We start from the raw sequence: 25,128 nt of genomic DNA on the forward strand, positions 1-25,128 counted from the left end.
TAGTTACTATTCTATTCATTTTGTTAATGATGTGCATATAGCTATAATTCTATTTATTCTGATGATTGACACCTGTCTACATGTTTTATTGTCTTTCTCCCCCTTCTAGACTGTGAGCCCATTGTTGGGTAGGGACCATCTCTATATGTTGCCGACTTGTACTTCCCAAGTGCTTAGTACAGTGCTCTGCACTCAGTAAGCACTCAATAAATACGATTGAATGACTGAATGAATAAGCCTGCTCAAGGGTGGGTTCCCTAACAAATACGGTTATGTGAGTCTCTACATGCTTTTGATTAGATGCATTGTTTACCCCTCCCTCAGACCTACAGCACTTATGTACATATCCGTAATTTATTTATAATTGTGCTTGTCACACCATCTACATTGTAAACTCATTGTGGGCAGGGAACGTGTCTACCAACTCTGTTACATTGTACTCTTCCAAGCGCTTAGTAAAGTGCTCTGTGCACAGTAGACTGATTGATTGTTCTCATAAATCCTAGTCAAGGGTCCCTAGAGCAGTGATCCTCAGATGGAGAGAGCAAGGACCAGGGCTGGGGTTGGCACAGCCTCTTTTTAGTGAAGTCTAGTGTGAGCAAAACTAAATTAAAGTGAATCGGGAGGGCCCATGTTGGAGCTTAGTGTAGGGGAGAAAAGGCTCAGCCCTTATTCCCCAGGATCTTATTGTGTAATTAGGGACAAACATAAAATTCCCATATTATAGATGAGGACACTGAGGCCCATAGAGGTTAAGTGACTTTCTCATGGTCACACAGCAGGCAAGTGGCACAGCGGGATTAGAATCTAGGTCCTCTCTCAGAATTAAATGGAGAAGTTAATTAGCAACTATCCAAGTAAATACTGCAAATGCCTGGTGGACATTGAGTTTTGTGAAGGATCATCATTTTGCCCTGTCAGAATAACGTGAGCATTTCAAGATTTCAACTATGCCACTAAGTAAGATGTCTTTCTCATTGGTATTTATATTGTTACCCTTGAGTTCTATTTAAATGATTGATTTTATGCATTTAAATTGATGTCTTATTTTACAGTCCCAGTTTACCTTTCTATACAGTCTAGTTAAAGGCGAATGTATAAATATCTGAATCACCAAGGAACCATAAAAGCTTCAGCAAAACTTTTTTATTCCCTAATAAGTGTCATGTAAGCCGTTGATATTTAGCTGATTTATTATTGGTTGTGTTTATGGAAACTTCCCAGCTCCTGTCTTAGAGAAAACTTTGTGTTTGATTCCCCCTCCCCCACCTTTATTTTCATGTATTTATATTTTGGTGGGGGGAGTAAGTGATTTTTCCCAGATTTTCAGATAATTAAAAAAGAAAATTCACTGGAGATGACTGATGCTAGTTTGGCTTTTGGAAATGGGGTTGATAGAAATGCAGCCGATTCGATCAAAATCCAGTGGTTAGTGAGGACCCAAGATGAAAGAGTTGCCGAGTGTTATCGGGGAAACTGTTAGTTTTTGAGCACTTACTGTGTGAAAGTTATTGAGAATTGGTGTTGGGAATGAGTTGATTTACTCTGAAAATCTTGGGGAGCTACTGGGAAATGATTTGATGTTGATGGGCCCCGGCTAGACCCAGAATGCTGGCTCTATGGATTTCCTCACCTATTTCTTCCATTTTAAGTGATCTTCTCCTCTCCTCCTACACAGCTCCTATTCCCCTCCCCCCAAACCTCTCCAGTTTTAATAATAATTTTGTAATAATATAAGATTAATATTTGTTAAGTGCTTACTAAGTGCCAAGCCTTCTGTTAAACAGAAGGAGTAGATACAATTCAGTCAGATCAGACACAGTCCCTATCTCACATGGGCCTCATAGACCGATGGAGGGAAAAAAGGTATTTATTCCCCATTTTACGGATGGGAAAAATGAGGCACAGAGAAGTCAAGACTTGCCCAAGATAACACAGCTGGCAAGTGGTGGAGTCAGGACTAGAACCCAGGTCTCCTGATTCTCTGTCCTGTGCTTCCTGGGTCAAGCTGCAGTTTTTTGGTAGGGATGATCCACGTATTTGTTTTTCATTCTTCTCTCTCTTTGACTAAGTGCTTGGGAGAAAACAGCCCAATAGAGTTGCTAGTCATGATCCCTATCCACAAAGAGCTTACAGGTTAGAATAGGAGATAGACATTAAAATAAATTACAGGTAGGGGAAATGAGAGTGTGAGGATATGTACATTAGGGCTATAGGGCTGGTGTGAAAATGAAAGGCTTAAGGTGTACATATCCAAGTACAGAGGTGATCAGTCAATCAATAAATCTTATTGAACACGTACTGTGTATAGAGCACTGTACTAAGTGCTAGGGAAACTACAATAGAACAAACACATTCCCTGCCCACAACGAGCTTACAGTCTAGAGGAGGAGACAGGCATTAATAGAAATAAATTATGGTTAGGTACATCAGTGCTGTGGGGCTGGTGGGGTGAATAAAGGGTTGAATGAGAGAGACGAGTTGAGGATAGTGCCAAAGTTACAAGCTTTTAAGACAGGGAGGATGGTGGTGCTATCTGTCATGGTCCTCCCCTTTGGAAGCACAGTGCTTGGTACTAGAAAGCGCTGAATGTAGTAGCATAATTATTATTAGGAAATTAGCATTGGTTTTGGTAATTCTCAATACCTGCACTCAGAGGGTAGCAAGGTAAGTCATTCTCATTGGAACTTCCAGGCTCTATTGGCATAAGAGGCACTGTTGCCCAACTTCTGGGTTGGCCGTGGCTCTTCTGCACAGGCAGTGTTGCTCCAAGTGGGAAGTGGTGGCCTCAGAAACCTGGGATATCTGTCCTGCCAACCTGGGCACTGCATGCCATCATCTCTTCATCCCCACAGGGCACCGTTGGCTGTGCAAGGGAGGGGCACTGGCTTCTGTCTCTTTTTTTGAAGTGTAAAGTGTGTGTATGTGTGTGTGTGTGTGTGTGTGTGTGTGTGTGTATTTTCACATACAGTTGTATATTTACATGCACATGCAGATGGCATTTGAAGACGTTTTAAATGATGTCATTTTGTTTTATGAATTTTAAATTAAAGTTTTGATTGTGAACTTGCTCCTGAAGCCATTTATTCTTTCACGAAAGGCCTCCTTTGGTGCCACTTTTGGAGGCCAGCTACTGAGCTGCATGGACACTAAGGTGGACTCATACTAGAACTGCTTTTGTTATGCCTGTCTTCCGAGAGGCAAGGCCGGGGTTGGTTGTTCGATGAATGCCCTCGATGCATGCTGGGTGAAGGGGACGTGTTTGGATCCATTCTCCTCCAGACATCCACCGCATCCGCCCAGACAGTCCTGCAATGTATTTTCTTGCCCTTCCCTCTGAGCTTTCTCCGTGGCCATTGTTTGGGTAGATGTTGCAGTGGCCTGTTGCGGTGGAGGCAGAGGCAGGTGCTTGCTCTAAAGTGGGCTGGAGAGGGTGAACTGGGCCTAGAGACTCAGGGCTGCGTAGGTTCCTGCTGCTCTGAGCTGATCATACCCTTAGTGGGGTCCTGCCTGGTGAATATGACCCTTTAATAAGTCCTTTTTTCCTGTGGAGCTTGTGGTGATTATAATGTTTCATAACGTCTTTTCATCAGGAATCTCCTGAATGTTCCTAGTGTCTTCCATTTTATTGATTTATGAGTTTTCTTTGTCACTGCAGTAGCTATCTTTCCAGATAGGTATTGTAAAGAAACAGCGCTTCGTGTACCCCTTACGTCCCACAACAGGAGCCATGTCTAATACCCACCTGTGTATTCTCTCCCAGGGCTTAGTACCATGCTTTGCACAGAATAAATGCTTAATAAATACTATTACTTCTACTGCAACAGGGTGACTGACCCTCCTCATCCTGGACAGTCCAGTTAATTAGTGTGAATAAAAAAAGTCAGCATCTGTCCAAGAAGATCTTGTCTTCTTTATGTTGTTACTTTACTAGTTAATGCTGGGTCTGCATGAGGCAAAGGTTTTTAAGCTGTTTGACTGGAAACATCTAAGAGTTCTTCCCTCTCTCTCAGATTGTCTACATGGAGGCTTTTGTCTGAAAAATTCCCCTCAGTTAAATGGGAATAAATGCTTGGAAACAAGGTAGAAACCCAGGGGAGAATCAGTTTGAAAGTCAGGAGATCTGGATTTAAAGCCCAGCTGTGCCACTGGGTTACTACTCTGTGACCTTGGGCAAGTCACTTAACCGTTCTGAACTTCAGTTTCCTCATTTCTAAAATAGGGATAAAGTAGACTGTGGGCCCTGTGTAGTTTAGGGACTATGTCTGATTTCAAACCTTATATCAATTCCAGTGCCTAGCATATAGTTAGCGCTTAGTAACTAGTTTTATTTATTGAGTGCTTACTGTGTGCAGAGTACTGTAGAGTACTCTGAGAAGCAGCGTGGCTCACAGGAAAGAGCATGGGCTTTGGAGTCAGAGGTCATGGGTTCAAATCCCGGCTCCTCCAATTGTCAGCTGTGTGACTTTGGACAAGTCACTTAACTTCTCTGTGCCTCAGTTACCTCATCTGTAAAATGGGGATTGAGACTGTGAGCCCCCCATGGGACAACCTGATCACCTTGTAGCTTCCCCAGTGCTTAGAACAGTGCTTTGCACGTAGTAAGCACTTAATAAATGCCATAATTGTTATTATTATTACTGTACTAAGTGCCTGAGAGAGTACAAAATAACAGAGTGTATAGGCATATTCCCTTCACACAAGGAGTTTACAGTCTAATAAATGCCAATCTTATTGTGTAGGCCCAGGTTCAAGGCAGAATTTCTTCTGCCATGAGGCCTTTCCAGTCATTTACTGGGAAATTCACATAGCATCTAGGAGATAGGGGTGAGTGTTAAGAACTCCATTTTGACAGGATGACCCTAAAGTGCATTCATTCTTTGTCATATTTATTCATTCATTCATTCAATCGTATTTATTGAGCACTTACTGTGTGCAGAGCACTGTACTAAGTGCTTGGGAAGTACAAGTTAGCAACATATAGAGACGGTCCCTACCCAACAGCAGGCTCACAGTCTAGAAGGGGGAGACGGACAATAAAACAAAACATATTAACAAAATAAAATAAATAGAATAAATATGTACAAGTAAAATAGAGTAATAAATATGTACAAACATATACATATATACAGGTGCTGCGGGGAGGGGAAGGAGGTAAGGCGGGGGGGATGGGGAGGGGAAGGAGGGGGAGAGGAAGGAGGGGGCTCAGTCTGGGAAGGCCTCCTGGAGGAGGTGAGCTCTCAGTAGGGCTTTGAAGGGAGGAAGAGAGCTAGCTTGGCGGATGTGCGGAGGGAGGGCATTCCAGGCCAGGGGGATGATGTGGGCCGGGGGTCAATGGCGGGACAGGCGAGAAAGAGGCACGGTGAGGAGATTAGCGGCAGAGGAGCGGAGGGCGCGGGCTGAGCTGGAGAAGGAGAGAAGGGAGGTGAGGTAGGAGGGGGCGAGGTGATGGAGAGCCTTGAAGCCGAGAGTGAGGAGATTTTGCCTGATGTGCAGGTTAATTGGTAGCCAATGGAGATTTTTGAGGAGGGGAGAGAGATGCCCAGAGCGTTTCTGCACAAAGACGATCAGGGCAGTGGCGTGAAGTATGGGTTGAAGTGGAGAGAGACAGAAGGATGGGAGATCGGAGAGGAGGCTGATGCAGTAATCCAGTCGGGATAGGATGAGAGATTGAACGAGCAGGGTAGCGGTTTGGTTTTATTGAGTGCTTACTGTGTGCAGAGCACTGTACTTAGCTCTTGGGAAGTATAAATCAGCAATATATACAGACGGTCCCCACCCAACAATGGGCTCACAGTCTAGAAGTGCAGAGTGATATGTCCAAGGAGGCAGAGTGGGCTAGACAGGATTGATGGTCATTGAATCGTGTTTCCTCTACCCTAAATTGCCTTCAGGATAGGAATCCCAGCAACAGTGTCAATTGACTTGTTTAAAGCACATTAAGTGCCCCTGACCAATTGTTTGGTTGTCCTCTAGGAACGTCTTACCTCATGATGAATTAGGAAAGGAAGAGAATTTATCTTCAGAAATGGAGAGCAGTGCATCCTTGAGTACTAGCGTGCAGAACGATTCCCGCCCAGCCCTGGAGAAGTGTCCCAGTCCAGCCAATGGAACCAGAGAAATGGATTCAGGTGAGCTCTCACTCTCGAGAAGATCTATATCTTTGGAAAAATCTGTAAGAAATTTAAGGGGATGGGGAATTGGATGGTTTGGATTTGCAATAAAGCATTTTTTTCACTCCAAGTAATCTAAACTCAAAAAAGAGCCATGAATTTAATTTTTAATATTTAGCATATGAACAAAATGAGGTTTGCTATATGGATATTTGCTTAATCCCTTCATGGTGTATCTAATCAAGAATTACAGCATCTATTAAACAATAAATACATACAAAGGCAGCACAACTGCCAGGAATCACTCAAATTTTGTACCACATGGAGTCATTTTAAAATAATTTATAGATTATTTACAAAATATTGGGCTCAACCATAATGTCACCCAGAACTGGTGATATTTTAATCTGTTCAAATTTGGAGAGAATGCCAAAACATTCAGTCTTCTAATGCCTTTGAATTCAGCCAATGAAATTCCTAAACCTGCATTCCTTTAAGAGCCCCATAGAATTTCTTTAGAAGCGACTTGAGAACTTGGAATGGTTTTAATAGAATCAGCTTTGTCTGGTTTTGTTCGTAGATTATTGCTATTATATTTCGATGAGGTGAGTTCTGTATGCCTGCATGAATATATTTTTTTAATCATCCTAGATTATATTAGTAGGTATTAACTTTCCAGTCAACTGTATGTTTTCCTGATGTCTTTAATTGTGTTGTAGCCTATAGTGGGGTTTCAGTTTTTGAGCCCCATGAGCTTTGACTATGTCTCCCTAGCATATGGACTCCAGTCATTCCCTTTCTGCCACTGGGCCTCTGTCCCATAAGCTTTTGAAATTTGGAAGCCATCTGGGACATAAACCCTTCTTCCATGGTCCTCTTCCTTTTCCGAAGTGGTCATCATCGTTCATTTTGACCTCTCGTCAGAGAAATATTCCTACTTTCCTTCTGTTCGGGACAGTCCCTATGTATTAAAACAACCCTTCCATAAAGCACTTAAGAGCACCACACAGAAGTCAGTAGAATCAGGCCCTGCACATTTCTTTCCTTTCCTGCTTGTTTTCCTTCCTAGCTTACTGCAATGAAGCTGTTGTTGAGTATATTTATGTGGTTGAGGGTGGTAATGGTATTTATTGAGACTTGCTGGGGCTCTGCCATCAGTGCAGAAGGGTTCCCCCCCACCCCAGAAGAACCACTTAGGGCATCTTGCTTAAGTGGAGAGGCCCAGCAGGCCTCCGAGTAGCCAGCTTGTGAGATGTGATGATGGTGAAGGTTGCCAGTGGGTAGTTGTCTGCTGCTTGATGGCCCTAAGGGCACAGTATCAGCCCTATGCTGGAGTTACTGTGGCCATATGTTTACTTAGGAGTTTTGCAAGCACTTCCCAGTCTATTTCAACAGGGCCACCTACTCACTTGCTGCCCCCAAGAGGGAGGGGACGAGGGCGTGCCAATGGCACCGGGCCAACTTCTAGCACCGTAATCACTGCGTGCATGTTTTCGGCCACAAAATGTTCCTGCCTGGTCTGGGGCTTATCTGTTATTGATGAAAGGGAATTCCATCATTTACTGAGCCTCCACTGGGATGCAAGGTATTCATTCATTCATTCAATTGTATTTATTGAGCGCTTACTATGTGCAGAGCACTGTACTAAACTCTTGGAAAGTACAGTTCAGCAATAGAGACAATCCCTGCCCACAATGGATTTACAGTCTAGAAGGGACTGTACTGAGTGCTTGGGGAGGATAAAGTAGAAATATAACACAAATTCTCCGCCTGCCTAAAGCAAGCTGTCACTCTCAGTGATTGACTGTGGTAAGGTGTTTCTCAAGGTTACAGACCATGGCCACTTTGCTCACTTGTTTCCCCATCATCTCTGCATCTCTCCTTTGAACGTCGGAGTCCTTGCCATTTTCTGAAGTTTACTTCCTTAGTGGAGCAGGAGTCCTAAGACTGTGTGAAAGCGATCCTTCCCTTTATGATTTCTGCCTGGTCAACTTTTATCTCTCGCTTCCCGGATTCATGGAGCCAGGGGGACATGTATGTGAAAGTGTGTGAACATTTTTAAAAAGAAGAGATCTTTAAGGTATCGGAACTCTGAAGTGAAAGTTGCTGTATGAGCAGAGGTGGAGGCCTCTGGGACAATAGCAAAGCTCTGATCAGCTCTCTGAAAGTGGCTCTGGGAGGCCGGAAGCAGCCAGACAAGGGAAGTTAAACCCTCTCCCCACCACACCACTCCAGTGCAACTTGGGACTTTCTCTTAGGAAGAGGATTTCTTCAATCAATCCATGGTATTTATGGAGCACTTACTCTGTGCACAAAACACTATACTACATACCTGGGACAATGCAGTATCTTCTGCCCCTCTAATGGGACTATCCTGAGGCTTTCTAAGGAGGGAATGATTTTTAGAGTCTGAAAAATGAATAAGCTCAAAACTGTGTAAGTGATTTGATATAATGTGGTGCTAAACTGATATGCCGGAGTTCTTCTGGATTAATTATTTCTGTTCCTTATTAACATTACATGTCTAAACAGCATGCTTGGGCTAACAATCTCTTGTCCCATGGATTTACAGCCACAATCAGACTGTACTCCAAAGTCAGTCATTCAAAAAAGACACTTAAAGCACCCATGGTGACTTGTAAACCAACATGAGGGATTTTCTACAGCAGCTACAGAATGGTTGAAGAAATCCAGGACTCTTTGGACACCTACCAGACTAAAGACTTTTCGGCAGTGCTGCAAGTGAATGTATGTGAATCGTAAAAACCAGATTGGCCTCGCAGCAGAGTGAAGGCGACTCTGCTTTTGATAACTGTCAGAGAGCGAAGTCTTAGGGATGAAAGCGATGCTTCAGTAGTCTCTCGATCTTGCCATTCACGTCCTTGCAGTTATGTAATATGGGTGCCCAGAGCCAAGATGCTACAATATTGAAGAAGTCATTCCAGAATCAGAGCAAAGAGCAGGAAAGTCTCTGGAGCTGATGGGATTTTTCAAACTGGGGGGTAAAGGACTCTGTAGACCCCAAGCGATGGGGCTGGCCTGGACAAGGAGCGCCCGCTTCTGATGGCCGCAGGCCCCGAGAGCATCACATCGGGACTACTGCTGGGCTTGGTCTTCCTCTCTCTGCCTGATTCTGTTTGGCTGCTCATCTGTCCTGTTAGATTGTAAGCTCATTGTGAGTAGGGAATGTGTCTATGTTGTGTTGTACTCTCCCCAGCGCTTAGTACAGTGCTCAACACACACTAAGCACTCAATAAATAGCACTGATTGATTGCAGGTACCTTGAGGGCAGGAATTTTCTTTGATTTGTATCAGTTGTTCCGAGGCATTCCCAGAGAGTAGGCACTCAGTAAGTGCTGCTGCTGCTGAAGATCCATAAGTCTGACAGGTAGATAGAGGGCGAATGGGCCATATTCTTTCTCCAAATCCTGGAATTCAGTTTGCTCTGGGATCACTTGGGGATTGATCCAGGAGCTCCAGGCCCACCTCATGTGGACCCAGAGCTCAAGGGCAACGTAGAGTTGAACTGACTATAGGGTTGTTGGTAATGGAACCCTCTTTATTGTAGAGTGGACAACACTCGCCTCCCTGAGAAGTGTCCGAGGTTTCAAAGACGTTACCACACCATTGTTAGCCTAAAAAGAAGAGAAAGAAACGAAGGCATATCAGTTCTCCCAATGGCTACCAAGATCTCAGTGGACTGGCCCTCTCCCATCATATCCCCTGGGGACAGCTGGGATCTTGGGGCTCTTGTCCCCATGAGGTTATACCCCAGGTCACTTGCGAATAAAAGCCCCAAATCTCATTATCGCCAAAATAGTTTTCCCCTTCTGCCCCATCAAATATTTGATCACAGTTGTTAAATGAACTGATTTCATTGCCTCTGTCCTCCTTCCCCATGTGTCCTAAGCAGAGCTACTCGTGAATAGTGAAATTTCCAGAAAGCATATGTCAGAAGGGGGCTAGTCCTTTCGAGAATAGTTGAGAGTTGATGTGTGGGAGAGAATTTATAGCTGTAGATAGTGTGACTAATGACGAGATTTTATTTGTGGGTGAGATTGGTGCTGAAGAGACCAATGTGTGACACTATCCCTTCTGCATTGGGTGCCTATATAAAGATGGTCCCTGACTGCATTGTTGCATTTACTACACACAGTGCTTGGGTTTTTTTTTTTTGTTTCTGCCTCTAGGTGTTGCAATCCTCTCAAAACCCGAGTCAATAAGTGAATCAGTCAATCAGAAGTATTTATTGAGTGCTTACTCTCTGCAGAGCAGTGTATTGTGCAATTGGGAGAGAATTCCCAGCCTCAGGAATTTACAGTGTAGCATGGAAGACAGATATATAAATCATTTAAAAATAGGAGGAAGGGGAAAAAGGAGGTATGTCTATGAGTTAAGTGCTTAAATAATAGGGGATGTAAAATGTATGCAAATAGTATGGGAGATTGTGAGTCCATAAATGGCACAGAAGTGCTGAAGTGGGCAATTGGGTGAGTATGATCCGGGGAAATTAGAAATTAATTGGAAGACCTGGCACAGTTGTGATTTCAGAAAGGCTTTGAAGAAGGGTGGGGAGATCTGTGATCTGTCGTATTTGAAGACACCAAGATTTTCAGTCAGGCGTGAGGAAAACTTTGGTGATGGGAGAGATGAGAACGAGGCACATTGAGTAGGCCTTAGAGAAATGAAGACAGTGCATTGGGTGTAGTGGAAGAAGATGACTTGCCCCCTCCAGTGCTTAGAACAATGCTTGGCACATAGTAAGCGCTTAACAAATACCATCATCATCATTTCTAATAGTTATGTCTTTTATTGGTTTCCACTCATTCTTTGCTCTGCCATATGGATGGCTTTGGCTTTTCTTCATTGAATCTTCAAGGAGTTTTTTCTGGTTTTACAGTGTACCCACCTGAGTTCACCATTCAGAAGTTGCTGGGAAGTCGTGCTGTCATCCATTCTCTTCACCAGCCTCACCCAGTGATGGTGTAATGCAGGGAGCATTGCTTTGATGTTTGCTAGTGGACTAGCAAATTAGCCAAACCACGACTTCATTGTTTATGATCCTGTCTTGGCATGTGATGTTATACGTATCACATGGAGTAATCTGCACTGCCGCACGTCCACTGTAGGACCTTGGGCAAGTCACTTAGCTTCTCTGGGCCTCAGTTGCCTCATCTGTAAATTGGGGATTTAGAGTTTGAGCCCAGTGTGGGACAGGGACTGTGTCCAACCCGATTAACTTGTTTATCTACCCCAGCGCTTAGGACAGTGCTTGGTAAATAGTAAGCACTTAACAAGTACCATTATTGGTATTAGAGGGAGCTGATGGAACATTCTAGAAGTTGGATGCAGTATCTTCAGTGGACCAAATGGCTGCTCTTCAGTCCTTCACTTGTGTCTGAATTTTGAAGACCCATCATCTCACTGGACAGGAAACCAGCTCAAGAAGGCCAACTTTTGTTTTTGTTTGGTTTATTTGGTTGAGGTCAGGGTGACTGTCTCTTTATATCTTCTTGCAACATAGATAATAATTTGCTGCCTAAGTAGCAGAACTGATTGATGACATTCAGGTCTGTGTCACTGAAGGAGATCCTTGGTTGTGCGTAAGGATTTCCAACAAGAGAAGGAAACAGAAACAAATGTATGTACCCATAGTCTGCTATGATACAGGATTTGCTTGCCTGTATTCCTCTGGGACAAATGATGGTTTCCATCAGGCCTAAGAGCCTGCAGATGAAACACTGGGATGAGGGAAAAATCCTTCCCACTTTGCTCATAGGACCTCCAGGCTATTTTCCCCCTCTGTGGTGCTGGCCATTGCTACTGGTCAGGCAGCTGCTGTGATTTCTGACAGTGATGGTTCCAATGAAACAAGATTTCAGCCGCAAACAATGGGCTCTGAATCACGAGAATGGCTCCTTCCCCTCACATATCTTGGCCTCTTTTTCTTAAGAGAGCTCAAATAATAGTTGGGATCAATAACTGACCACCCAACTCCTGTAAATGAAATAGGCACAACATAAAATTACTCCTCATCTCGGTGAACACTTGGAGTACGTGACTGGAATGAGCACAAACAGATGAGGGAGCCTAGGAACAGAAGGCTCTGCCTCCAGCTGACTGAATCAGCAGTCTGATGATCGCAAGAAGCACAGAACAGGGAATGGACTAAAATACTGCTTTTGGACCTCTCAGTTCCTTTCATTTCACAAGCAAAGCACTCTGTTGACCCAAGAATAAGTGGGTTCCCTGACTATTTTCTTACAGGCCCCTGCAGGGTAATTTTCTCATGAAGTTGGTAGGTAAAATACCTGGTAAATTGTGCCTGGGTGTAGCGGGGAGCGGCAAGATGAGAAGAAACAGCATCAGAGACTGAGAGAGGCAGTGTAGCCACTGAAAAATCACGACACTTCTTGGTTCTGGCTGGGACGGGGAGATTTTTGAAATCCTTTTGGGGAAGAAAGGAACATCGTACACTGGTGCATCTCTCATTTTGAGATCTATTATTGGGCATCCTTGGGGTTTCTTAAATACTTTCATTCAACTCAGACTATGGCTAGGGGGAGTGGCATCTATCTTCCAGTCGATTCTATCCGGCCCATCACCGTGACTGGAGAAAGTGGACACCTATAGAATATCAAGTTTCTGGTGTTTTCATAAGGATTGTAAATCTGTGGGAGTGCCCGGAAGGGTTCTCTGTATAATAGCACCATAACAATTTTATCGATAGGCATTGTGGAGGTCAAATATTTTATGGGAGCTGCCCTCAGCAGCTTACTGAAACACTTTAAATAGCCCTTCAGCCTAAGTAATATCAATCAATCAGTCAATCGTATTTATTGAGCGCTTACTGTGTGCAGAGCACTGTACTAAGCACTTGGGAAGTACAAGTTGGCAACATATAGAGACGGTCCCTACCCAACAGTGGGCTCACAGTCTAGAAGGGGGAGACAGAGAACAAAACAAAACATATTAACAAAATAGAATAAATACCCTTCTCCTGGACAGAGCTGACTTCAGACATTTGGCTGTGGGGGAAAAATTTTGACATTTCCTTCTGTTCAATATGATGCCAATATGTGACCTTTAATGCATGGAGTATCATCATTTTGTGGAAGTCTTTCCAAGACCCCTTCAATCAGGAGTGTTTCTTCTTGGGGTGCAGTGTGGAGAAAACACCCTTGACCCGCTATTCCACTTATCGAAGAATTATTATGTTCCATCAACATGAGCTCTGCTTCTGAAAGATGGATACAGACTGGGCACTTTGCTGCCCAACTGCCCTCCTGGCTGCCATCTTTAATGGTGCGCCCTCAGGCAGTTGCAGCACCACGATCCCTCCTTTTTGATGCCTCATTTTGTTAAACCAGCATCACCCAAAGCCGTGGCCCCGCTGTAGGAAGGCTGCAGAGAGATTTACTTATAATACTTGCCACATCAGCAATGGCAGCACAGCAAAGGGCAATCTAAAATTACCGTTGGGTGAGTCCGTGCCTTCTCTGCCATACCCTCATGCACAGAGAGTGGTTTCTGCCATTCTGCTCGTTGAACAGGGAGGACTGCTGTAGGTATATGGCGCCATTTAGAGAACTGATCTAGAAGTATAGAGGATTCTTTTCCATCCCTTTCTAGGAAGTCCCCATGTCAGCCTGCTGTCTTCTCCTACTCGATTATAAGCACCTGGAGGGCGGGGGTCAAGTGTGTTGCTTGTGGGGTGCTCCATCACATACTTAGTAGCACAATGCTCTGCAAACCCCTTTATTATTCTTAAATTCTGTTATTCTGTTGATAACATTTTATTATCCATCTCTCCTTGTAGACTGTAAACTCCTTGTGGGCGAGGATTATATCTACCCACTCTGTTGTTTGTACTTTCCCAAGTGATTAGTATAGTGCTCTGCATACCATAAGCACTTAGTAAGTGCCACTTATCGGTTGATTGATACCCTTGATGGTATTATGTGAAGGCTGGAAAAGATCCTTGGTACTGAAGTGGTCAAAACTTGTTCAGGATTATTCTGCTGATACCTTCCCCATGCCATTTATTTTTATGCAGTTCTGCCACCTGGAAACAGAGCCCAATAGAGAGGAATTTTATAGATAGGTAAAACGAAACACTCCGCTCCCCCGGTTTCATCTGATGTTCTTCCCCAAATCCTCGAAAGCATTCCCACTGAGGCCATTGTCAACTTTCTCAAGAGATCCAGGAGTCAGTCCCAGTTCTTTGAAATCAATTAAAATTCCCTTTCTCAGTGTTCACTAAGTTCTTCTGGTTTTTAAAACTGAGAGCCTCAGGGCTCAAGTACAATTGAATAACAAAGTCCTAAAATATGTAAAAACCAACAGGGGGCCAGAGATGACTGAAACTTAAGGAAGAAATAACTTAAGAATATGCTCATTTTTCCCTTCCTCCTCCCTGCCAATACCTAGTTCTTTATTTGAGTAATGATTTCTAATTTTTTTGAATTTATATTGGCTGAAATTGGCTTTTGAAAAATTTAGTACGTTGGAGCCTTCTCTCTCTGCGTTTCTCTTCCATCCGTCTTTGATCTGTTGGTTCATTTTTGACATCCTATATACCCCTTTTATCACCCCCACCCAAATCTCAGCATCCAATCCGAGTGGTTTTACTTCATATTCATGTCAGAATATTCTGATCCAAGATATAGTTTTTTGTTCTCTAAAGCTGGGGCCTAATGAAGAACACAGGTAAGTGGGGGCCCTGGCCACTGTTTAAAGTGACTAACATTATGCTCTATGGCAGTGGAACACAGTATTTTCTTTAGAGGGAAAGGGCCCTGCCGAATTTCTTAATTTCATGTATAGGGGTTTTGAAGCCAAAATTATGAGACCTGAGTTTACGTAGTGTCAATGACAAAAGTTGTGTGCCAACGCGTCAGTGTCTGGCCATTGAGGATGATGCCCGCTGGAACTCTTGCTCCTTGGGAGGTGTTCTGTGTTAAAGATGCAAAATCTCTGTTCCGGGGACAATCCTACAGTTACGCATGGTATGCTGGACAAGGCAGTATGCTGAATGTCAGCAATGCCAGATTTGAGTTTCACATTTTTCCCACGAGGGGCTGCTTTTGTTTCTCCTCTTTTTAGTTTGCATGTGAGCTTTTGCGGAGAAGCAGCGTGGCTCAGTGGAAAGAGCCCGGGCTTGGGAGTCAGAGGTCATGGGTTCAAATGCCGGCTCCACCACTTGTCAGCTGTGTGACTTTGGGAAAGTCACTTCACTTCTCTGGGCCTCAGTTACCTTATCTGTAAAATGGGGATGAAGACTGTGAGCCCCCCGTGGGACAACCTGATCACCTTGTAACCTCCCTAGCACTTAGAACAGTGCTTTGCACATAGTAAGCACTTAATAAGTGCTGTCATTATTATTATTATTATTATTATTATTATTACGTGGAGTTTGCTGAGGGGCAAACTTTCTGTGGCTAGCTGCTCCCCTGATTCCTCTGGGTGCTATCCCGATGTGTGGTTACACTGTGTGATCTAGTGGAAAAAGTACAGAGTTTTGGGAGTTGGAGGACCTGGGTTCTAATCCTGGCTCCTCCATTTACCTACTGTGTGACCTTGGACAAGTCACGGAACTTCCGTGCCTCAATTATCTCATCTGTAAAAGTTGGGATTATTATTAATTATTACAATTATTAATTATAATTAAATATTTATATCATTCATATCGAATAATTAATAATATTAATAATATTAATAATAATGGCATTTGTTAAGCACTTACTATGTGTTAAGCACTGGGGAGGATTCAAGCTTATCAGGTTGTCCCATGTGGTGCTCACAGTCTTAATCCCATTTTACAGACGAGGTAACTGAGGCACAGAGAAGTTGTGACTTGCCCAGAGACACACAGCTGACAATCTCTACGCTGATGACACCCAAATGTACATCTTTGCCCCTGCTTTATCTCCCTCCCTTCAAGCTCATGTCTCCTCCTGCCTTCAAGACATCTCCATCTGGATGTCTGCCCGCCATCTAAAGCTCAGTATGTCCAAGACTGAACTCCTTATCTTCCCTACCAAACCCTGCCCTCTCCCCGACTTTCCCATCACTGCAGATGGCACTACCATCCTTCCTGTCTCACAAGCCCGCAACCTTGGTGTCATCCTCGACTGCTCTCTCGTTCACCCCCCACATCCAATCCGTCACCAGAAACAGCCGCTCTCACTTATGCAATATCGCCAAGATCCGTCCTTTCCTCTACATCCAAACCGCTACCCTACTGGTTCAATCTCTCATCTTTCCCAACTGGATTACTGCATCAGCCTCCTCTCTGATCTCCCATCCTCCTGTCTCTCCCCACTCAGTCTATACTTAATGCTGCTGCCTGGATCATCTTTGTGCAGAAACGCTCTGGGCATGTTACTCCCCTCATCAGAAATACCCAGTGGCTACCAGTCAACCTACACATCAGGCAAAAACTCATCACTTTTGGCTTCAAGGCTGTCCATCACCTCGCCCCCTCCTACCTCACCTCCCTTCTTTCCTTCTGCAGCCCAGCCCGCACCCTCCGCTCCTCTGCCGCTAACCTCCTCACTGTGCCTTGTTCTCCCCTGTCCCGCCGTTGACCCCCAGCCCACGTCCTCCCCCTGGCCTGGAATGCCCTCCCTCCACACATCTGCCAAGCTAGCTCTCTTCCTCCCTTCAAAGCCCTACTGAGAGCTCACCTCCTCCAAGAGGCCTTCCCAGACTGAGTCCCCTCTTTCCTCTCCCCCTCCCCATCCCGTCCTACCTTCCTCCCTTCCCCACAGCACCTGTATATATGTTTGTACAGGTTTATTACTCTATTTTACTTGTACATATTTACTATTCTATTTATTTTATTTTGTTAATATGTTTTGTTTTGTTGTCTGTCTCTGCCTTCTAGACTGTGAGTCCACTGTTGGGTAGGGACCATCTGTATATGTTGCCAACTTGTACTTCCTTCCTTCATTCATTCAGTCGTATTGAGCGCTTACTGTGTGCACAGCACTGTACTAAGCGCTTGGGAAGTACAAGTTGGCAACATATAGTGACGGTCCCTACCCAACAGTGGGCTCACAGTCTAGAAGGGGGAGACAGAGAACAAAACAAAATGTATTAATAAAATAAAATAGAGTAAATATGTACAAATAAAATAGAGTAATAAATACGTACAAACATATATACATATATACAGGTGCTGTTGGGAGGGGAAGGAGGTAAGGCTGGGGGGGATGGATGGGGAGGAGGGGGAGAGGAAGGATGGGGCTGAGTCTGGGAAGGCCTCCTGGAGGAGGTGAGCTCTCAGTAGGGCTTTGAAGGGAGGAAGAGAGCTAGCTTGGCGGATGTGTGGAGGGAGGGCATTCCAGGCCAGGGGGATGACATGGGCCGGGGGTCGACGGTGGGACAGGCGAGAACGAGGCATGGTGAGGAGATTAGCGGCAGAGGAGCAGTGGGTGCGGGCTGGGCTGTAGAAGGAGAGAAGAAAGGTGAGGTAGGAGGGGGTGAGGTGATGGAGAGCCTTGAAGCTGAGGGTGACGCTTAGTACAGTGCTCTGCACACAGTAAGTGCTCAATAAATACGATTGAATGAATGAATGAATGAAAGTAGAGGAACTGGAATTAGAACCCATGATCTCTGACTCCCAAGCCTGTGCTCTTTCCACTAAGCCAAGACTGTGAGCCTAATGTGGGATAGGGGCTGTGTCAAAATTGAGCATCTTGTATCTACCCCAGTGCTGTGCTTAATATAGTCCGTGGCATAAAGTAAGCACTTAACAAGTACCATAAAGCAAGCACGCATGCACGCATGTACACACACACACAAACACACACACCCCACGCACACACACCCCGAGAAATTTTTATTTTGATGATTCCCCTAAGTACCAAATGCATTCTGGAGTGTTTTAAGTTATTGATTAATCCAGGAAGACTTCCTGGAGGAAGTTGTCCCTTACTAGGCCAGTCTTCCTTAGAATCCTGCACTTCTATGCTTTCCTTACCGCTAAGGCATTTTGGGAATATTCCAGGGTGATCCATTTGGGAAGTTCCAAAGAACACATCAACATAGAGGAAAAACATCACTGTCTCACGTATGAAGCATGGCGCTCTCTATCTGCTCCACAGATCAGTCTTGGGGGACCCAATCAAAGCTGTATTATCTGGTCCTTTGGCTCGTTTAAAGGTACAAGAACAGCAAGCAGCTACTCCCTTGATGCCATCAGGGCAATTCGTTATAATACCAAGTGTTTTCCAGACTGGCTTTGGAGCTAACACCACTCCCTCTTTCACTGTGGAATTAATACCTTTCCTGGCTTTTGTTTTTGAACAGATGAAGGTTCAAGCATGGAGGACACTGATTTCAACTGGGATGAATATTTGGAAGAAACCGGTGCAAGTGCTGCTCCTCACACTTCATTTAAACATGTACGTTCAAGCCTTTTTTTCCCTGCTTGTCCCCTTCCATCCCGTAGAGAATCAGGCCAAGCAGCATTACACCGGTGGAGGACAATAGGAACACCAGGGTAGGCAGGAACTTGTAGGAAGCACAGAGGCCTAGGTGCTAATGTGGAGGGGCAGAGAATCAGGCATCTGTGGAAGTCTCTGCACACTCACTGAGGCTTCAGATCTCAGGGGCTGCTTGGCTCAAGCGCAAATCCCTCACACATACAAGACCTCGACTCCATCTGGAAGTGAGGCTGGGTTGGTGCAGGCTTCAGTCCTGGAGATCGAAGTCTATACCGGTTCCCCAAATTTATATCCACGCAGGGCTGTATTTTGAGTTTAAATTTAAAGTAGTATGATCTTGTCCTAGGGGGAGTGGGTTGCCTGTGGGATGGCAGGTGGGGTCAGACATCCCCAGTTCCCTTGGCATTTTATAAACTTGCAGTGGAGGCTTAGTGTTTTCATGAGATTGTGTTTTTTCTGGCCCCAGAGTCTGTATCCGAGCTAGCCCTAGTCCTAGTCCTCCTTTTTCACCATCCTCGGTATTTAAATGTAGTCTTTTAGCTGGTGTGACCCAACTTTGGCAACAGATTTGAATTTCAGGCCAGAGGTAGGAGGGGAAGTCAAAGTGAGTTAACTGTGATCAGAAAAACCTTTGTAAAGGGAATCTTCATTAACTTGCAGAAAGCAGCTCTTATTTAGCGTAACCAAACCAGGAAGTGTGACTAATGCTTTGGCTGTTTGCTTTTCGAATAATTTTTGGTGTATATTCAGTCCAGGATAAACCTCAGGAGAAAGTACTGTCCTTTCCCAGAACTACTGATGCTAAAGAACTAAATAAGTTGGACACGAGCACTGTAAGGATTTAGGGTGGCAAATTCCTGTACATTACTGGAGCCTTGTAGATTGGTTCATAAAGTCCTGGGTCCTACAGATAGTTGGTAGGCTAAAACTTCACTACTACTCATAAATGGCATTTATTAAGCATTTGCAGTGTGCTACTTTCTGCAAAATTTGGCCTGGACTGGATCCCACATTGGTCTTTTCAGCCACAAATGCACTTGCAGGTGAACTTCATGTCTTCATCTATTACAGAAAACAAGTATATCTATAAATAGTACTCCACAAACATTCTGTTAAAAAGCTGGGGTAGATACAAGATAATCAATCAGGCACAGTCTCTGTCCCACATGAGCCTCATCATTTAAATGGAAGGGAAGTAGCATGGCCTAGTGGATAGAGCACGGGGCTGGGAGTCGGAAGGATCTGGGTTGTAATCCTGGCTCTGCCACTTGTCTACTCTGTGACCTTGGACAAGTCATTTCACTTCTGTGCCTTAGGTACCTCATTTATATAATGGGAATTAAGACTGTGAGCCCCTTGTGGGACAGGGACTGTGTCCAACCTGATTAGCTTGTACCTACCTCAGCGCTTAGAACAGTGTCTGGCACATAGTAAGTGCTTAACAAATACCATTAAAAGATAACAGAGGGAAGAGCAGGCATTTTGTCTCCATTTTACAGATTTGGGAGCTTAGGCAGTAAACAAATTCTCCTCAGTGCAGCATGTTTTGGGTCTGACTAGGTGGAAATCAGCCTGCAGAGCAGCTTCCAACCGGGGATGAAGTTAGAAGTGGCGAATAAGAACAATTCGGACACCTACTGGGTAGCCACCATCATCACCACCTGCGGGCAGCTTCTGCTGCTGCGTTACTGTGGTTACGGAGATGACCGCCGGGCCGACTTCTGGTGTGATGTCATGACGGCCGACCTCCACCCGGTAGGGTGGTGTACGCAGAACAACAAGGTGCTCATGCCACCAGACGGTAAGTCCGTGAAAGTCTCTGAATCCCGGCGGCCGGGTGCACTTCCTTTTCCGGGAACTTGGCTTCCCGGCTGCGTCATCCCGGTCCTTTCTAGAGAGATGACTTCTGTCGGGTGAATTGCAGCTGGAGGTGTGCAGTTGGGGGAAAGAAGCCAGGGAAGGGCCTTCTTAATTTTCTCTTTTAACTGCTGCAGTATTTCATTATTCAGAGGATCCCTGGGAAAAACAGGATCCCTTTTAGATGTCAGAGTCCTTCCTGACCACTTAGCCAGCAGTGACCTTTTACATATAAAAACATTTGAGTGTAAAATTCAAGTTGTGGGGTTTTTTTTGTGGGTTTTGTTGGTTTTGTTGGTTTTTTTGAAGGAAGGGAGGGAAGAAAGGAAAACTAAAAGGGGTACATGCTGAGAAGGCCCATTTTCTCTTCGGTGATTGATAATACCATTTTTCTTTTAGTTGTGATGGTTGACATTTAGTGCCAAAGTGCAGAGCATCTTAAAAAAAAAACTTTGCCTTAATTTGTCTTGCTGTCGGGAGTGGAGAGCGCAGAGAAGGTTGGACAGATATGGAAGCAGTCCAGTGTCACTGACAGAAATAGAAACTCCACCTTCCTTTAGTCAAGTATAAATGAGAGGAGGCCAAACCCCAGGAAGGTCTCTTAGAGGACCATCCCACCTAAATCTTTGAATTGGAATGTGCACGTTTACACACTCAGTTCTGCCCTGGGCCGGTTTTTCATCCTATGCTCTTGGGGAGTGCGAATTAAGGGACCCTCGACCCACACCATGTGGTTGTCAAGATACATCATGGGGTCGGGAGAAGCGGCTTGGTGCAAGCAGGTGACATTTGAGCGGGTGAGTATCACAGCGCGAGTTCCCTCATGTGATCTTCTAAGAGCGCAAACCCCAGGTGACAGCAGAACTGAGTTGCTGACTTGTACTCCCCAAGCACTTAGTACAGTGCTCTGCACACAGTAAGCGCTCAATAAATATAATTGAATGAATGAATGGGTGTTTGTTTATTTTCATGCCTGTAGATTAGAACAACGTCGATTATATCTGTTTGTCTCCAAATCTATTTAATATCAGGTTGGTCTGTATTTGGTCTAAGTAATAATAGTAGTAATTATGACGGTGTTAAACACCAAGTGCCAAGCATTGCACTGAGCATTGGGGTAGATGCAAGATAATCAGGTCAGACACAGAGAATCACACCTGGTTTGTAGACCAGGGCCTTTCATGGTTGGGATGTGCTGGATGTGGCACAACCATAGGGTGACTCTGAACTGGACAGGTGTACATGCAGGACAATGCATATTTTGCTAAAAATCCCGGCCACAAGAAGTAAAGAAAGATTTCCATGTGCCTGCTGTAGAAAGCTGAACAATACAAGTGGAAAGGCTTCAAAATCGCACCATTAATTTTATTTTTCTCATTGAAAATCTATGTCATTTGGATTACAAACTTTGGACTCACAGTCTAATTTGGAGGGAGAACAGGTATTGAATCCTCACTTTACAAATGAGGCAGCGTAGGCACAGAAAATTTGTGACTTATCCAGGATCACACAGCAGACAAGTGGGGGAGCCGGGATTAGAATTTAGGTCTCCTAACTCCCAGGCTGTTCTCTTGCCGCTAAGACCATGCTGTTTCTAAGTACTGTAAGATCTTGTCTTGTATTCACTTCAAATTCACCTCTTGGGTGGTTTGAAATTGGAACATTTTGGAGCACAGCATGTGCATTATAAGGGATTAGCTGTGCTCCACAAGCCAGTGGCTGTCTTGATCTAACACAGAATATTAAATCTGTAAAAGGTGCCAGTGTTTGATATTGTTTCAGTTGGAGCCTGCATGTGAGATTAGATGAGAGAGTGGAATACCTGGGTTTCCAGTTCACTAATCAACCAATTAATTAGCGTGTCTTTTTTGAGATGCCTCACAGTGAATGGAAACCAGATGTGGGCTAAACATGCTGCTTCTCAGGCCTGGGATCAACCTGCTTCTTTTCAGCGCTTACCTTGAATTAAAGGATCCGTACTGCCACTTGAGAACATGGTGTATTAATCAACTCTCTTTCTTACTTGGATGAAAAATATGTTAGCAGTCACAGTTTCAGAAACACCATCACATTTGTAACCTCCTGGCTTGGGCTGTTAGGCAAGACACAGGGCCACTGAATTTGACAGATTCCAAATGAGAAACCGGAAAACTTGTTACAAAACAGTACACCAAAGTGGAACACAGTAACGCAGCACTAATGTGCCTGAAAGGTTTATTATCCTAACAGTAATAAATTAGGCTAATTTGAGGAGGCTTCTATTTTTTACTGCTCTTTTGAGAGGGAAAAAGGTTTTTCTCAGAATTTATTTAGTCGATAATCGATGTGGCCTGGAAGTCTACAGCCAACAAGTAGAGTTATGAAATAGCAGGTCATGGGGCAAGAGCTCTTATTGATTGGCATAGTACAAGATCATTATTACTTGGGAGCAGGGAGCTGCTGTTCTTTATGGAAATGGGTGATCCTACTTTTGATCAGGACACTTGTCTGTGGGGTTTTAAACTTGGTACAGTCAAGGAATGTTGGGGCCCTAGTTCTGCAAGAAGGGGAGTGCCTTCAAGGGCTAACCCGACCGTGGTGAAGGTGTCTGACTGAAAAACCGCTGAAGGTGTGGTGTGAGGTGGACAGGCCCAGCAGGAATTTTAAAAATACAGCTGGGTGTCCTGGGTGGCGGAGACCACCGTGGCTGCCAGGGCTACCATCTGCTAGGTTACAGGACTGCAGGTAGCATCGGCATTATGGTGGGATCACTTTATTCGGTCAGTCAATCAATGAAACACACTGTTGTTTCTCCTCATGCATAGATGGCCCCGGGGGCAGTTGGCTTGGTGGCTACTGGCCCGGACTTTCTGTATGAGCTAGAATAGGGACATGGGTTTGGGGCTGGGGTCTGGATGGTACCAAGAAGAGAGGTTACTGCTGGTAATCTTCTTCCTCTACTGAGTATCTCAGACCTTCCCTCAGGCCAGATCCCCTCCCATCCAACCACCCCAGGACCATTCTGGGGTTGGTTAAAGGGTCATTGTGCTTTCCCAAGCCTTTGCTTGAAGATGGAGGAGTTATATAATTTCAGAAGATGGTTTTGAAAAGCACTTGGAGCTCTTCACATTGCCACATTTTCTTTCATTGCCGCTTTAAATTAATTTAATCTTCAAATTAATGGGAGCAGCAGTTATGTTAAGTGTTATGAGGAGGCAAACAGCATGGCGGCATCTCAATGGCCTGTCATTAAAATTTGATTTTAATCAGCAGTCGGAGACCTCCGTTAAGAAGGATATCTTCCGAGTGGTCCTGGTTTAAGTGGCAGTTTGGTTGTTCAAAGACCAGTGTTCCTGCTTGGGAGATACACAGAACTAATCGGTACTAATCTCTCCTATTTAAAGTATTAAGAAAAAATACTACTAAAGTATCACTAGCTGCTACGGAGGATTAAGTCTTTTATTAGAGGACTGAAATGTGAATGTTTTAGCTTAGTGAATCAATAATGCTTGATTTATTCATCAGCACCTACAGCACTTCCAAAGGGCAGCTGCCAAATAATTATTGTTTACAATGATAATGTAAGGAAATCACTTAATCCTCTGATTTTTTTCCATTGTTACTCATTAAGAGATAATAGTAACATATCACAGGGCTTGGAGGCCAAGTTCTTTCACATTTGGGATGTGCTGGACATGAACCAACCACGGTAGTAGATAGAGCACGGGGCTAGGAGTCAGAAGGTCATGGGTTCTAATCCCAGTTCCACCACTTAGCTGCTGTATGATCTTGGGCAAGTCACTTTACTTCTCTGGGCCTCAGATACCTCATCTGTAAAATGGGGATTGAGACTGTGAGCCCCACATGGGATAGGGACTGTGTCCAACTCTATTTGCCTGTATTCACCACCTTGCTTACAGTGCCTGGCACATAGTAAGCACTTAACAAGTGCCATCATTATTATTACTGTGGGGTGACTTCAAACTGGATAGGTGCACCTGCAGGGCATTCATTCATTCATTCAATCATATTTATTGAGCGCTTACTGTGTGCAGAGCACTGTACTAAGCGCTTGGGAAGTACAAGTTGAGTGCACATCTCGCTAAAAATCCCATCCATAAAAAATAAAGAAGGATTTATAAGGACCTTCCGTAGAAATCCTAGCAACACAAGTGGAAAGGCTTCAAAATCACACCATTAATTTTATTTTTCTCATTAAAAATCTATGTCATTTGAATTGCAAATGACATAGAATTGTTTGCCATTCAGAGCAGAATCACAACGTCTGAAATTAGTTAATATATAACTTATTTGAATAAGTGGATGTTTATTCATGAACTGTTGGGAGAATGTGTGAAGCTGGCCTTATGTTCCAGAGCTTCAGAGCTGCCAAACCACAAAATGATGTTCCAGTACAACTGACCGGTTCATTGTGGTTTTAGTGGAAAGCGGGAATTGATGGGGGTTATTACTTGCAAAGGTGTACTGGGTCCCCGATGGATTGGAGCCCTGTGCCCAAGAGAGTGATAGTTCTCAGCGTGTCAGTGGCATCCCTGGGAATCATAGCCCGTGGACTGGAGCTGAGCTGGAGCTGCTGACTCAGGGCTCAGGACAGCTTCCTGGTGCATTCAGAATCTCAGATGGTGCCGTACGGTGCTTTCTAGGTGCTAGGGTGATTGTCTTAGTAATTAGTAATAATTAATGATTGTGGTATTTGTTAAGTACTT

The 25,128-nt window shown here is 44.3% G+C and overlaps 1 protein-coding gene across 1 annotated transcript in view; it reads left to right on the plus strand.

Moving 5' to 3' along the window:
- The first annotated feature begins 5,982 nt into the window (after positions 1–5,982).
- Positions 5,983–25,128, plus strand: part of SFMBT2 (Scm like with four mbt domains 2) — a 129,609-nt gene continuing 110,463 nt past the window's right edge. Inside the window, exons 1-3 of the mRNA XM_038741150.1 lie at positions 5,983–6,131; positions 18,429–18,523; positions 20,126–20,366. Coding sequence (XP_038597078.1) covers positions 6,029–6,131; positions 18,429–18,523; positions 20,126–20,366 — 439 coding nt within the window. The 5' untranslated portion in view covers positions 5,983–6,028. The remainder of the gene's footprint in view (positions 6,132–18,428; positions 18,524–20,125; positions 20,367–25,128) is intronic.

This window comes from Tachyglossus aculeatus (assembly GCF_015852505.1).
Source record: "Tachyglossus aculeatus isolate mTacAcu1 chromosome 12 unlocalized genomic scaffold, mTacAcu1.pri SUPER_6_unloc_1, whole genome shotgun sequence".
NCBI classification, from domain to species: Eukaryota; Metazoa; Chordata; class Mammalia; order Monotremata; family Tachyglossidae; genus Tachyglossus; species Tachyglossus aculeatus.